This window comes from Protopterus annectens, chromosome 9.part0 (genome assembly GCF_019279795.1).
Source record: "Protopterus annectens isolate FY-2018-M chromosome 9.part0, PAN1.0, whole genome shotgun sequence".
Classification (NCBI taxonomy): domain Eukaryota; kingdom Metazoa; phylum Chordata; order Ceratodontiformes; family Protopteridae; genus Protopterus; species Protopterus annectens.
Genome location: NC_056743.1, coordinates 600,978,971 through 600,994,492, shown reverse-complemented (window position 1 = coordinate 600,994,492; position 15,522 = coordinate 600,978,971). Strand labels below are relative to the sequence as shown.

Genomic DNA, 15,522 nt, shown 5'->3' with positions numbered 1-15,522 from the left:
AGGAAGTCAGCATAGGGCATCTGCTTTAGGCTGCTTTCAGATAAAGTTGCCTCTCAGCTTGCTACCCTCAACTCCATAGTGAACTCGTCCATACTCCTCATTTCATATGCAGCTGATGGAACAAGCAGGGCAGCAGGTACAGGAATTGCTCTTTGGAGGCACTTCTGGATGCGCTTGTGTTCCTTTGCGGAGCCCTTTAAGTCATCCTTTGTAAATATCCCTTTTGATGGCTTGGCCTTTTTCGGGCCCAAAGTTAAGGAAACTTTGACCAGGTGTGAGCAGGAAGGAAAGACTCTGTCTGCATTTGGAGTCTGTTTTTCCACCCCCTACCAGACCCTACCCCAAGGGTCAAAGGGGAGGAAAGATTTGGTTTTCAGAGGAGGGGGGAATAATGGAAGACGCCGCTCTCACGGCAGAGGGGGTCTGCAAAACCAGGGCGACAGAGATCACTTCTTTGGGAAGCCTACCAGCGCTCCTGAAAGGAGGCCTGACTGTCCTACTCTGGAGGCAGTTGGGGGTCACTTATCTTTGTATCCAGACACCTGGCTCAAAATAAATGACAACTGGGTACAAAGTATCATTTACAGAGAGTATTTCATTCCTTTCGCCACACCCCCTCCACTGACAAGAAAAATCCCGGATGTTTCTCCCAGTTACAGGGAACAGGCAACAATAGAGGTCTGATTGTTGCTAACAAAGAGTCACCCCACCAGTTCCAGCAGACCAGATAAGATCCAGAACTTACTCAAGATTCTTTTTAGTTCCAAAAAAGACAGTGGACTGGAAACATGTATTGGACCTCAGCAGACTAAACAGATCTGTCTAGAACGAGAAATTTCGGATGGTCACGCTTGAGTCAATATTTCCCTTTTTAGGGAAAGACAATTGGATGTGCTTGATAGATCTCCAGGATGCGTACTACCTCATAAAAATGGCCAGGCCATCCAGGGATCATCTGCGCTTCTGGGTGGGAGCCAATCATTACCAGTTTTGAGCCCTGCCCTTTGGTCTCACTACAGCCCCAAGAGTGTTCACCAAATACATGGTAGTGGTCACGACTCTCCTGAGACGTTTAGGATTCCAGGTGTTTCCATACTTAGATGATTGGCTTCTCACCGCCACCACCAGGCATCAACTAATTCAAGTCAGGGACACCACTCTTTCACTGTGCAGGTGGCTGGGCATTACAACAAACTCAGGAAAATCTGCTTTGTCGCCATCGCCACATACCGTTTTTATCGGAGCAGAATTGGACACCACCACCACCACGCTGAGACTTCCAGCAGAAAGAGTCTTACTACTCCGTTAGCAAGTCCGCAATATCGTATCCAAAAACAAGGCTCCAGCATCAGAAGTACTAAAATTGTTAGGCATGATGGCAGCTGCAATATTAGCCATACCGCTGGGTCGCATTCACATGTGGATTCTGCAATGGCTGTTATCCACTCAAAGGTCTTACCAAGAGCTCCCAATGTCTCATCTTATAATGATCACGAACACATGCAAAAAGGATCTTCAGTGGTGGTTGACGTCACTTCATGTCACGATAAGTCGTCTTTTTGTTCTACCCCCACCAGCGGTCACTCAGATGCTTCCCTGATAGGGTGGGGGGCATTTTCAGTGAAGAACAGCCTAAGGCACATGGACTGATTAAGAGACACATCTGCATATCAATGTCTTAGAAATGAGAGCAGTACTTTTAGTGTTGCTGTACTTCCAGGACTCTCTTCCTCTAAGTACAATTGTGATTTGGACAGAAAACATGTCAGTGGTGTGGTACTTGAACAAACAAGGAGGAACCAGATCCTACCCCCTTTGTCACGAGGCCGTAAGAGTATGGCAGTGGGCTGTTTCCACCCAGCACTTTCCATTAGTAACGCACATCCTGGGGAAATCAAAAGTGATAGCAGACAAGCTGAATAAAGCAATTTTGTTGCCTCACGAGTGGTCCCTCAGGAAAGAAATATCGGACAGGATATTCCGCAGGTGGGGCCAGCCTTGCTGCGTCCTTTTCGCCAGCCACATGAACACGAAATGCAAAAGCTACTTTGCCCTAATTCCCCCTCTGGGAGAAGCCCCAAGGGATGCACTCGTACACGATTGGCCTCCGGGTCTCCTTTGTTCATTCCCACCAATCCCGTTGATACCCAAGGTACTGCAGAAAACAAAAGCCCTGGGAAGGACCATAATTCTAATAGCCCCTCATTGGCCTTGTCAGATTTGGTTCCCCTTCTTTCGACTTCATATTTTGGAGGATCACTGGATTCTGGACCCAGTTCCAGATCTTCCGACGCACTAATCAGGGTAACTTCATCCCCTCTCTTCAGTCCCTGAAGCTGACAGCTTAGCTGCTCCAATTCCCATCATAGCCAGGTTCCATAACCTTTCTAATGAGACAAAGCAAATTCTCATATCCTCTCATAAATCCTCTATGAGGAAGCTATATCTTAGCAAATGGAAAAAATGTTCTACATGGGCCTCTCAAAACAAGATTGATCCCTACCTAGCCCCTATGGCTTCTATACTAGAGTTCTTGACCATGATCTTCAACAAAGGAGTTGCAGCAGCAACAGTTCGTGTTCACCTTGCTACTATCTCTAATTTTCACCTTGGACTTGAAGGGTTGACTATTATGTCGTACAAACTATCCAAATACTTTCTCAAAGAGACTTTTCATCTCAGACCACCTGTGAAAGCTATACCCTATACCCCATGGAATCTAAATGTTATGCTTTCTCCCATTATTCTCCCTCAATTTGAACCAACCTCCTCATGTGACCTCAAATTTTTGTCATGGAAGACTATCTTTTTAGTAGCTATCACTTATGCCCGCAGTGTGTCCGAGCTTCAAGCCTTGTCTATTAAGCCTTCTTATTTGATTTTCCATGCTAACAGAGTCTCACTTCGAACTAACCCCTCCTTTTTGGCTAAAGTTTGTACTGAAGCTAATCTTAATCAAATTATTGATTTGCCAGTATTTTTCCTCAGTCACTCCAACAATTTAAAATATATGCTGCACAAACTTGATGTTCATGGACAGCTCAGATTTTTACTTGGACAAAACAAAAGATTTTGGGAAATCTGAACAGCTTTTCGTTTCTTTTTCATACTCCAGAAAAGGTATGCTAGTGGCCAAAACAACTCTAAGTGGTTATCTGATTGTATCACATTTGCTTATTCAGCTGCTAATATGCCCTTACAACATAAAATTAAGGCTCACTCTACCAGAGCAGTGTGTACATCCTCTGCCAGACTTCCTATAGATAACATTTATGCAGCAGCCACTTTGTCAAGACCTCGTACCTTTATCACTCTTTACAAAGTTGACAGGGCCTCCTTTGGGTCTACTGTCCTGAAAAACATACTCCCGTGAGCCACCCAAGATAGATGGTGTTTGGGAAGCTACCCACCTGTAAGAATGACCGGCGAGATAAAACAACTTCACATAAAGAAGTTATGTACTTATCATAAAATTCCTTGCGAGTTGCTCATCTCGCCCTCATTCTTACTTCCTACCCCCTCCAAGGTTTTTCGAAGACCGAGATGCTGGATTCTTCGTGGTTGCTCAAACCTTCTATAGCTTTCTCTTATGGAGTGATAGAATGACATGGTATTATTGTACGCAGCAAACAAGATCTGAGGTAACTCTAGGTTCATCATGGGATATGGACTTGGCCTCGAGCTATTTGAAAACCTCGAGCTTTATAATAGGCCGACCCGGAGCAGAGGATCGGCTCCGACCCCTCCGTAGGAATGAAGGCAAGATGAACAACTCGCATGAAATGTTAAGCTAAGTACATAACTTCTTCTTTTTGTGTTCCGTCTTTGCATTCTGATATGGCGTCCGTCCGCCAGCAATCTGTGGACATTCAGAAAAAAATGCAGAAAAAGACTGAGACAGACCACACAAGGCTAAACTTTCCAGCAACGCTATCGCTAAGCAGGTCATCAGTTCTCTGGAATTCAGTGAGGCGCTTTCGCAGCCCCTGATGCCAGATTCAGTATCTACGCAGGCCTTTACTGAGACCCTTTCGGAGTCCAGTTTGCCGAATAAATTTTCCTCGTCTTCTGAACCTTTGCTGTCTCTACCTCGGTTGGGTCCGGAGCCTTGAAGTAGGCACCGGCTTCTGAGGAGGCTTTTCGCACTACCGAATCTAGACAAAAACTGACATCTTGTCATCCAACTACCGTTTCTCTCAGACAGCTTCTTTCAGGCCTAGAAGCCAGGCCACTCCTAGAAAATCTACTTCTAGCTACCATCTTGCTCCTGCTCCACCACCTCAAGCACAAATGCTTAAAATGGTGGAGGATTTCATCTCCCTTATCCAGGGTAGTCAGGCCACAACTTCTAAAAGGAAAAGGCAACCTTTTCCAGAAATTATGCCAGAACAGGATTCTGAGGAATCTGACCATTCAGATTTTGAAGAGGAATAGCTACATCTGACTACTTATGCAGATTCGGGTGCAGAGGAATCCATCCCTTCTGCCTCCCCTCCAGAGGACCTTTCCTTTGAGGAAACCCTTCACACCCTCAGGGAACATTTCCAGTGGGAATCTCGGGACTTCCCCCAGTCTAAGAAAAGACTTGGAGAGTTTCTGGACCTGCCCCAGCACAGACCCCTGGCCATCCCCCCATTTTAGAAGTGTTCGATGATGTTTTCCATGAATCCAGCTTAGCCCCTGCCGCCCTCCCACCTGCTCCCAGTAAACATGACCGGTATTACAGAGTACCGGATTCCCACAAATACTTGAACAGAAATCCTGCTGCAGACCCAGAGGTCATTACACAGGGACCTAAGACTAGTTCTGCCAAAAATCATATTCCTTCTGTCAAGGACTCCAGATCTCTGGACAGATGGGGTTAAAGGTATATACCTCTGCAGCCTTAGCTATCATATCACTCTGTTGTCAGTTTCATATGTTAAAATACCAACAACACACTTTGGAACTATTAAAACAAAAGATTTCTACCATCCCTGACTGTGCCAATTCAAAAAAATTAACATATTTACTTGCACTCTGCTTGTCAAGTGGCAAAACACTCATTACACTGTGGATATCACACCCTAGAAGCTTCTAGCAGGGCAGCAGTGACATGATCTATCATTAGGAGACATGCATGGCTAAAGGAACCACCTCTCCCTGATCATGTCAAGTCTAAGCTTATTGATGCACCCCTGGATAAGGAGTGCTTGTTTGGAGTAAAAGCATAAGAGGTGCTTAAAAAGATGGAAGACAAAGCAAAATCTATGCAAACAGTAAAAAATGTCTTTCAGGTTCAACCTCCCAGGTTCAACAGGAGCTTCCCCTCTAAGCACTGGTCCTTCCCTGCACCTAGCAGACAGGGTTAAGGTAAGCCCCGCAGGGACAGACCATCCAGGTTCCTATCCCATGGCCAGCAGAGAAGCAAACAGTGGACCACTTCCGCCCCAAAGGCAGAGAGTTCTAAGCCACCCTTCTATGGCAAAAACTCACAATGAACTCCCCCTCCCCTTCTGCCCTCCCTTCTCTCACCAAAAGCTAGGAGGAAGGCTCTCCCTCTTCAAAGAAAATTGGCTTTCTGTAACAAAGGACCAGTGGGTCTTAAAGATAAATTTTCAAGGATACAAATGATCTTTCAGCGAACTCCCAACTCCAAGAGGGTACCCAGACGTACATCCTAATAAGTGGGCAGAGGCATTGAAACGGGTCCAAACTCTCATATCCCAGGGGGCAATAGAACCCGTCCCCTCAAATCAAACAGGCAAAGGCTTTTATTCCAGACTATTCCTTATTCTCAGAAAAAAGGGCACTTGGTGCCCCATCCTGGATCTATCCATTCTGAACACCTCCCTGGTGGTCCCCAGACTCAGAATGCTACCTTTGCAGCAGCTGCTGCCTATGGTAATGAAAAATACCTGGCTAGTGACCCTAGACCTAAAAGATGCCTACCTCCACATCCCCTTAAGGGAATCCTGCAGGAAATTCCTGCACTTCAGAGCAGGATCACAACACTTTCAGTTATCTGCGCTGCCCTTTGGCTTATCTACTGCACCTAGAGTATTCACCAAATGCTTAGCCCCAGCCATAGCATTTTGCAGACAGAGAAATGTACAGATTTACCCTTACCGGTAGACTGCCTCATTCAGGCAGAGTGCAAAGAAAAGCTGCTCCAGGACCTTCTCTTTGTCAAATCCCTACTAACGTCCCTAGGGTTCACCATCAACGAGAAGAAATAAAAGCAAACTCCCACCAGGAAGATCATTTTCTTGAAAGCTCTGCTAGACACAGCATCCCAAATGGCCTTCCTATCTCAAGAAAAGCAGAGCTTCCTGCCTCTCTACTTTACCCAGCTGACTTCCAAAAGTCACTTCACTGCGAGGAAGTTCCTGCAAGTCCTGGGACAGATGGCATCTTGCATCCTTCTAATTCCTCTGGCCAGGCTTCACATGAGAAAACTTCAGTGATATCTAAAGAACCTTTGGTGCCAGCACTCAGTCTCTTGAGACCTCTCTCCCTCTGATCCCATGTATAAGGGACGAGTTTCTCTGGTGGGCAGAGGCCTGTGCCAAGAACAAGGGTCTTCCCTTTATCCTCCACCCTACCGGCCAGACCATCACGACTGATGCTTCAGACTTTGCTTGGGGTGCTCACCTAGCAGGCAGGTGCAGCCATGGTCTTTGGGATGCCCAGCACCTTCACTTAAACATCAATCAGAAAGAAATAATGGCAGTACAAAAGGCTCTGACATCCTTCAAGCCCCATCGCAGGCCAGGAGTCCTTCTTATAAAAACAGACACCACAGTAATGTGGTATATCAACAAACAGGGGAGGACCCAATCTTACCGTCTGCGCAGGCTAGCCATGAACCTCTGGCTGACAGCCCCCTCCATGGGTCTACAACTAATTGCCCAATACCTACCAGGGGTCAACAGCACCCTGGCAGACCATCTAAGCTGAAATTTACTGGACCCCCACGAATGGCAGCTACACAGGGAAATCTTAATCCAAATCACTCAGGAGTGGAAGACTTCGGAGGTGGATCTCTTTGCTTTGCACCTCAACCACCAGCTGCAAAAGTTCTGTACCAGAGAGTATCACCTTTTAGCGTGGAAGGTGGATGCCTTGACCTTCCCCTGGAAATCCCTCTTTGTGTACGCTTTCCCCCCTCTGCCTCTTATTCCCAAGGTACTGATCAAAATAAGGGAGGAGAGACCAAAGGCCCAGACAGTATTGGTACCCTTACTGCGCAGCCTGACCTTACAGCCCCCCAATTAGCTTCCCTTGATGTCCGACCTTTTGACCCAGGTAAGGGGGGGAAGATACTGCACCCAGACTTGCAGACTCTCCGTCTTTCAGCATGGCTTATAACTTAAAAGCTAACAAGTAGTCCCTGTTAAGCAAACAGGTCCTAGACATTATCACAGAAGCCAGAAGGCCCAACACCAAAAAATCTTACACAGGGAAATGGAAAAGATTTTGCTCCTGGAGCCAGTCCAAGAGGGGTCAGTACCTCACATCCTTCCCATCCCTCTTATCTTGGAATACCTAGCCAAGTTGCTCAAAAGTGGCCTCTCCTTCTGTTGTATTAAAATCCATGCCTCAGCCATTTCAGCCCATTACGATTCAGACCCCACCCCTCTTCTTTCATCCTTTGATTAAACAATTCCTCAGAGGGGCTTCTAATATCAGACCTCCCAGAAGGCCTCCCACACCAGCCTGGGACCTGAATTACGTTTTAGAAAAACTAACCTTACCTCCTTTCGAACCTGCTGCTTCAGCAGAATTAAAATACCTCTTCTAGAAGGCTGCCTTCCTACTAGCTGTCACCTCAGCCAGAAGGGTTTCAGAACTTTAGGCACTCATGGCTGTTGAGCCGTTCATTATTTTCCATGCAGACAGGGTCTCAATGAGGACTAACCCCTCTTTTATGCTCAAGGTGGTATCTGATGTGACCCTCAAACAGGCCATACATCTATCCGCCTTCTTTCCCAACCCTCAAAACAAGGGGGAAAGAATTCTGCACTTGATAGACATTCACAGACAACTCAGATACTGTCTGGATCATACTAAACCTTTCAGAAAAACAGACCAGCTGCTTGTCAGCTTTGCCCCAGGGGCAGAGGGGAAGCCCATTTCCAAGCAAACCATTTCCAAATGGATATCAAACCTTTTTCCATTTTTGCTACAGACTGCATGGGAATCCCCCCCCCTCCAGTCCATTCTTACCCATTTCACTAGGACAGCCTCCACTTCCACAGCCTACCTCAGAGGAGTCCCCACCAGGGACATCTTGGAAGCTGCCACCTGGATCTTTGTCCATACCTTTATAAGGCATTATCTTCTACCTCTTTTTTCCCAAGTCTAGGGCAGGGTTTGCCTCTGCAGTTCTGTAGGGCTTGCTGACCCATGCCTAGGTCTCTAACCTTCCAACCCTCTCCCTCAGCTTTGGGAATCCTCCCACAGGTGATGACTGCAACAGTGAAACATGAAGAACATAGTACAGTTGTGTACACTTGCCATAAATGTAGATGGTCGAGTGTTTTCACTGTTGCAGTCCTGGTTTCCCTTCCTCCATCCCCCTTATATCCTCTTCCTCTAGGGGGACAAAAGCTTCCCATTGTGGCTTTTAGCCACCAGGACCACTTTACCTTATTTTCTTGTGCTTCTGACGAGTTAGGGCAAGAAAAACTGATGTAGTGTAGTCTGCTGCCTTGCTTTATAGCACTGATGACCTAATGTCAGACTACAGGCAACTGCAGCCAATGCAGAAAAACATTGACTCTGGTATTCAGGCCAGCCGAGGGTTACCACAGCAGGGATAACCCATAGGTGATGACTGCAACAGTTAATACAATCTAACATCTACATTTATGGTAAGTGTACACAACTGTACTTTCTTTTGGCTCTATCTTCTTTTGAGAGAGTGTCTGAACTTCAGGCTCTCATGTCTTTTTCACCTTTTTTAGTTTTTCAGAGACGGGGTGTCTCTTACTAATCCTTCTTTACATCCAAGGTGGTCAGTGAGCAGTCCCTTAATCAGTCTATTCATCTTACTTCCTTATTGTCCTTTGCTGCAGTCTGCGAGAGAGAAGGTTCTTCGCACCTTGGATTTGCATAGACAGCTCAGATAATATTTAGACAAGCCTAAAGGTATTTGCATATCTGGGCAGCATTTTGTTTCTTTGGGCTTGGCTGTTTCTAAGCGAACCATCTCCTCCTGGAATTCTAAAGCTATTTCGTTTTGTTATTGTTTTCATGGCACATGTCTTTCCTCAACTGTAAAGGCATCCTGTAATAGCACAGTTACTTCCTCTGGTGCCTTTTTCATGAGTTTGGATACCAGTTCTATTCTTGTGGTTGCTACTTGGTCCTTTTTTCATACCTTCACTAAACATTACAAGTTAGATGTTATTTCCATGGCCAAGGCAGGTTTTGCCAGGGCTCTTCTATATGGCTTTGTGAAGGTTGCCTCTGTGCCTTACTCCTCCCAGACTTGCTGTTGTACTGTCCCCTAGGTAAAGAATACTGCAACAGTGATATGGAAGGACAGAACAGTTGTGTAGTCATAGTGTAGCAGTAGCTATCCTTTTCGCTGTTGCAGTATTCACTCCCTCCCTCCCTCTTTCCCTTGCGTCCTGACTCTCTCTGTATTCTGGTTGCCTTCCTAGCCGAGGGGCCCTTCTTCCTTCTTTCTTAATTTTTCCTTCTGAATGCACATGCTACTCTTTGTTCCTGGGGCTTTCTTCGTTTCTGAATATCTGCATCTGTACATCACCTTTATACCCTAAGTCACACTCAGGGAAGCATACGGTGCCTATAAGAGCTGAAGGCTTTGATATACTGGGAGGACATTGGGCTATATTTGGCAGAAAATCCCTTAGGTGAAGGATACTCCAACAGTCAAGAGAAAGGACACCTACAGTTATGGTAAGATTTTACATAGCTTTACTTTCTAATATGTACAGGTGGCTCAGTAGTGGTATTAATCATGTGTGACTTTGCATTTTGTTTGTTTAAAGAGTGCTTCCTGGTCTGTCTATTCATTCAGTACTGTGTTGATACTGGGCTGCATGAGAGATGTTACAAAATGAAGCAGCCTGGAGCAGAGAGTGATTATTATTTTATTTTATTTTATTTTTTATAGGGAGCCACGTTGAAGTATTTGCCTGGCATTGTAAATGATCTCAAAATGGTGTTTGATCCAATTGAGCTCAGGTAATCTTTATGATTAAATGAAAATAGTAACATGCTGTGATGCTCTTTTATAGCATTATGCTAAATAAATGTGCACATTTTTCAGTTCTGGGTCTGCCTCACAAGCATAGCATAGAGGAAGCAAACATTAATTTTACCTTAGTCAGGCTGCATAGTTGTGATGTTGGATGTTGAGTGTAAGCATCATTTGTTTAGGGTTAAGTGAGCCTAACCTGTTGACCATAGCTGCTATAATGTTCATTGTTTTCCTAAACACCAAAACCCATCTTATTTCTGTCCTTACCTTCCTGAGTAGGCAGTACTATTAATTAGTTTCATTTTGACTACCTTCAGAATTTACCTTTCTCCTGAGCATATTAATATGCAAACTTCTGTGTCAATTCTAGTGTCCTCCTTAAGATGCGGGCTTCTATCTCAAACTTAAAATTACTCCTTCCAATGCCAAGATGTTTTACAATTAATTTGACCTCCTTCTCATCTCTCAAACAGGGCGAAAGCATTTTCTAAAGTAAAGTCTACAATTTGGTATTCTGTTCCTGCTGACTTTAGAAATGTAGACCATGCTAAACAGTTCTGCAAGCAACTCAGACTTTTCCTGTAGGAACAAGTGCAGTGCACCTGCTTTATTGATAGCAGTTAGCTGCCATTTAAAGTCATTGTAATGCTTATTACATCAGAAGTACTGGTCTTTTTATTTCCTTGTAATACTGCAGTTAGTGTTAACTGTTTTTGAATTTACTTCCTAAACTTATGCAGTCTTGTGTAAAACTGTCTTAACTAACTGCTGTACATTGTACATTTTGTAAAGTTACACTTTTACTGATTCTGGTTTAAAATGTATATTTGTCTCATATTTAATGCTGTTATTTCATTTTCTGTGGTTGTATTTAAGAGCTTCCCTTTTGGCTTGGGTTGTAACTGAAAAAGGGTTCTTTTGACCAGTTCACTTTCCTAGTTAACACACACAAACTACTGAGATATGTAACTGCATTAGGGCTGCATTGCTGCTGAATATCTGGGTAAACAGTACTGCAATTGAAGATGTGTAATTTCCGCATGATTAACCTGACAAAAAGAGAGCAGTGGTACTAACAATTAAAATATTTTAGCATCCTCTTCCTAACCCTTGGTTAAGGATTTCATGTAATCTGCATTTTTCTAGATGTGTTCATCAATGTATAGTTTACCTTTGTAATTCCCTACTACTACATCATGACAATGTCATGTGACTTCATTTACTGCATATTTGTCACACTGCCTTTATTTCTCCATAAGTATTTTTTTGTTTTCCCCTGATGTCCTTCAAGGATGCATCTGCAGTCCTTACAAATGGGTTGTCTGCAGCCCTTCGGTCGGCCGGATTCCAAAGTCTGGGTCCGGCTTCGGCTGGTGTCGCACTTCACCCGATGTCATTGCGGCAGTTATTCGGGTATAAAGGCATCAGCCGACGCCATTTTCCTCAGTCTTTCTTGCGCGTGCCGAAGCAGAAGCTGTTCGCAAGTGCTGGTCGGTCAGATCCAGAGATTACTACTACCGAATACTACTTCGAAGACTTCTATAAAGCTAAGTACCCCGTTGGGGACTCTTTCTTGCCTCAGCCGATGTCAGAGAAAGTTAATAACTGTTTATCTTGTGGGAAACAAATACCTCATAAAGATTTCCACTCCTATTGCATACATTGTTTAGGCCCAGACCACGACGTAGCAGCTTGTCTAGCCTGTGCTTCTTTTAACCGGCGGACGCTTAGACGCCGCTCGGACTTTGCTGAACAGATTTTCAGCTCCGATTGTGCCTACATTATGCCGTCGGATCCTCCGACTACGCAAATAACCAAAAAGCGCAAAGAAAAGGACCGACACTCGCGGTCAGCGGTTTCGGCTGAAACCACGGTTAAGCAATCCACGAGTGTCTCGGTTTCGGCCGAAACCGAGCAAGCGGTTCTTTCTTCAGCCGATAACTTGCCTTCTACCGAGGCCTCTTCTATACTGGTAGAAACGGCTTCTGAAATCCAGCCTTCTGTTGCGATTTCACAGGATTTATCAGACACCATTCCACTAGATATTTCTACCCCTGCACGTGGAGCTGCTAGGCCTCCTCCAGCTATGTCTATTAAGGCCTTTGCCAGGGCTAAAGCAGCCAAAACTTCCAAACCTGTGCCTGCCAAGCCCCCCTCTCACAGGCCCAGCACCAGCTCCCATATGCTTTCTTTGGCACAGGATCTCATCACTTTAATTCGTGGATCCCAGCCTCATCCAGACAGGGCCTCTCCCTCCTCCAGAAAAGAGGCCTAGAGCAGAGCCCCTTGAGCCAGTAGCCACAGATGATTCTTCTGATGATTCAGAACATACAGACCCTCCTGAGGCTTCTTATTCTCCTTACGAAGACTCTGATGCTGAGGAGTCCATCCCTTCAGCCTCTCCTCCTGAGGAATTTTCCTTTGGGGAAACCTTGCATGCTATGAGGGAACAATTTCAGTGGCAGGGCCAAGATTTCTCAGACTCTAGGAAAAGGCTTAGGACCTTTCTACACTTACCACAGCATAGGCCTTTAGCTATCCCTCCAGTTCTATCTGTTGTTGTTGATGCATTTAATGATGCTTGCACTACTCCTGATACTTTACCTCCGGCTCCTGCTAAACCAGATAGGTACTACAGGGTCCCGGACACTCATCACCACTTATATAAGGCCCCTTTTGCAGATCCAGAGACTATCTCCCAGGGCCCTAAAGCTGTAGTAACTACTTCTTCTAAAAACCCCCTCCCCTCTGATAGGGAATCCAGGTCCTTAGAGAGATGGGGTAAAAAAGTTTACACCTCTGCTACTTTGTCAGCTAGAGCTTTGAACTGCCAATTTCATATGATTCAATATCACAAGTTTATGCTTGACCAGTTGACTAAAAAGCTGTCCTCTGAAGAATCTTTAGATAAAAAGTATGTTCAAGAAATGTTACATAACATACAGCAAGTTAGTAACCATTCTTTAAAATGTGGCTATGATGCACTGGAAGCTTCCTTTAGATCAGCTATGACTGGCACAGTTATCAGGAGGCATGCATGGTTGAAAGAGCAGGCATTACCAGACCATGTCAAATCTAAGCTTTTGGATGCACCTATGGACAAGGTCAATTTATTTGGTGCCCCCGCACAGCAGGTTCTGAAAAAGATGGAAGAGAAAGCAAAATCTGTGCAAACAGTAAAAGATTTCTTACAAGTTCAACCTCCAAGGTTTAGCAGGAATTGGCCCTCCAAGAATTGGTCCTTTCCGGACTCCTCTAAGGCACAAAAAGGCAGGAATAGGCACTCTAGAGGCAGAAACCAATCCAGGGGTGCCTACAGGGGTCGCCAGTGGCAGGGTAACAACCAACGAGGCACGGATACAGCCACCACCACTACAACAACTCAATCACAGTGACTTGGCGGTGGCACCGCCTTCCAGGGAACAACTAGAAGCACCCTTAGGCGGAAAGCTAACATTATTTTCAAGAAACTGGCACTGCATTACAAGGGAAAAATGGATTTTGCAGACTATAGACAAAGGTTACAGGTTCCATTTCCATACACTACCAGGAAAGAGAGGAATGCCAAACCTACCACCTTCTCAAAGGGCAGAAGCTCTAAAACAAATATCTCAATTATTAAGAATGCGTGCTGTGGAAAAGGTACCATTTATGGAGCAAGGAAAGGGTTTTTACTCCAGGCTCTTCCTGGTACCAAGAAAAGAAAACAAATGGAGGCCTATTCTAGATCTGTCCGCTCTAAACACATTCCTCATTGTTCCAAAATTCAAAATGCTGACCCTACAGCAGCTTCTTCCCATGCTGGGCAAGGAGTCTTGGCTGGTAACTCTAGATCTCAAGGAGGCATACCTGCACGTCCCCATAAGACCAATTTGCAGAAGATACCTCAGATTTCTTGCAGGATCAGAGCATTATCAATTCTCAGCATTGCCCTTTGGCTTATCTACTGCCCAGAGTGTTCACGAAATGCCTGGCATCAGTAATCGCTCATTGCAGACTTCAGGGAATTCAAATCTATCCCTACCTGGACGACTGCCTGATACAAGCGGACAACAAAAACAAATTAACAGAAGACTTACAAAGAGTCATCTACCTGCTACAAGCCCTGGGATACACAGTCAATACAAAAAAGTCAAGGCTGATTCCATCCCAAATAATAACCTTTCTGGATGCAGAACTGGACACATCAAAACAAATGGCATTTCTAACTGCAGAAAAGAAAGAGCAACTTCCTCTCTATTTCTTGGCATTAACAAAGCAGAGCCATCTAACTGCAAGAAAAGTGCTACAAGCTCTAGGCTTCATGGCATCCTGCATAATTCTGGTCCCTCATGCCAGGCTTCATATGAGAAAGCTACAGTGGTACCTAAAGAATTTGTGGTCTCAGCACAAGCACAGCCTGGAAACCAAAATTCCAATAATCCCATGCCTGAAGCAAGAGTTCTTATGGTGGGCTCAGGCCTGTCAATCAAACACAGGACTGCCCTTCTGCAAAAGTCAACCAAGACAAACTATCACGACAGATGCCTCAGACCTCGGTTGGGGGGCACACATGATGGACAAGTGTATTCAAGGCCTATGGGCTCAAGACCAACTGCATCTGCACATAAACCTAAAAGAAATGATGGCAGTAAAATTGGCAATCCAGGCATTCAGACCTCTTCTCCACGAAGGCCAGCTGTTGATAAGGACAGACAACACCACAGTTATGTGGTACATCAACAAGCAGGGAGGCACACACTCATACCCCCTGTGCCGGCTGGCACTAGACCTATGGGATGTGGCTCTGAGCTACAACCTTCAGTTACAGGCAATTTATGTACCAGGGAAGGAAAACATTCTAGCAGACATATTAAGCAGAACTACAACAGATGCCCACGAATGGATGCTGCATCCGGACATCTTCAAAGCCATCACAAGAGAATGGGGATTACCACAAATAGACTTGTTTGCATCCCCAGACAATCACCAGTTGAAGAAATTCTGCACAAGGACTTACCACCCACTTGCTTGGAAGGTGGACTCCCTATCCTTCAGTTGGAAAATCCTGACAGCATATGCATTCCCACCACTTCCTTTGATGCACAAGGTGCTTCTCAAGATCAAAGAGGAACATCCGAGGATCATTCTGATAGCCCCAGACTGGCCAAGACAACATTGGTACCCACTGCTGAGGAGCATGTCCCGGGAACAAATATGGAAACTGCCCCTGATCCCATTACTGCTGACACAGAACAACTACAACATTCTACATCCAAACCTAAAAACTCTGCAGCTAACTGCCTGGAACATTACATAACAGAAATTAA

General features: G+C 45.1%; 1 protein-coding gene across 1 annotated transcript in view; it reads left to right on the top strand.

Moving 5' to 3' along the window:
* DOCK5 (dedicator of cytokinesis 5) overlaps nt 1–15,522 on the top strand; it is a gene marked incomplete in the record, with an annotated part of 3,482,443 nt that overhangs the window by 1,949,497 nt on the left and 1,517,424 nt on the right. Inside the window, 1 exon segment of the mRNA XM_044083155.1 lies at nt 10,127–10,197. Within this exon segment, the coding sequence (XP_043939090.1) occupies nt 10,127–10,197 (71 nt within the window).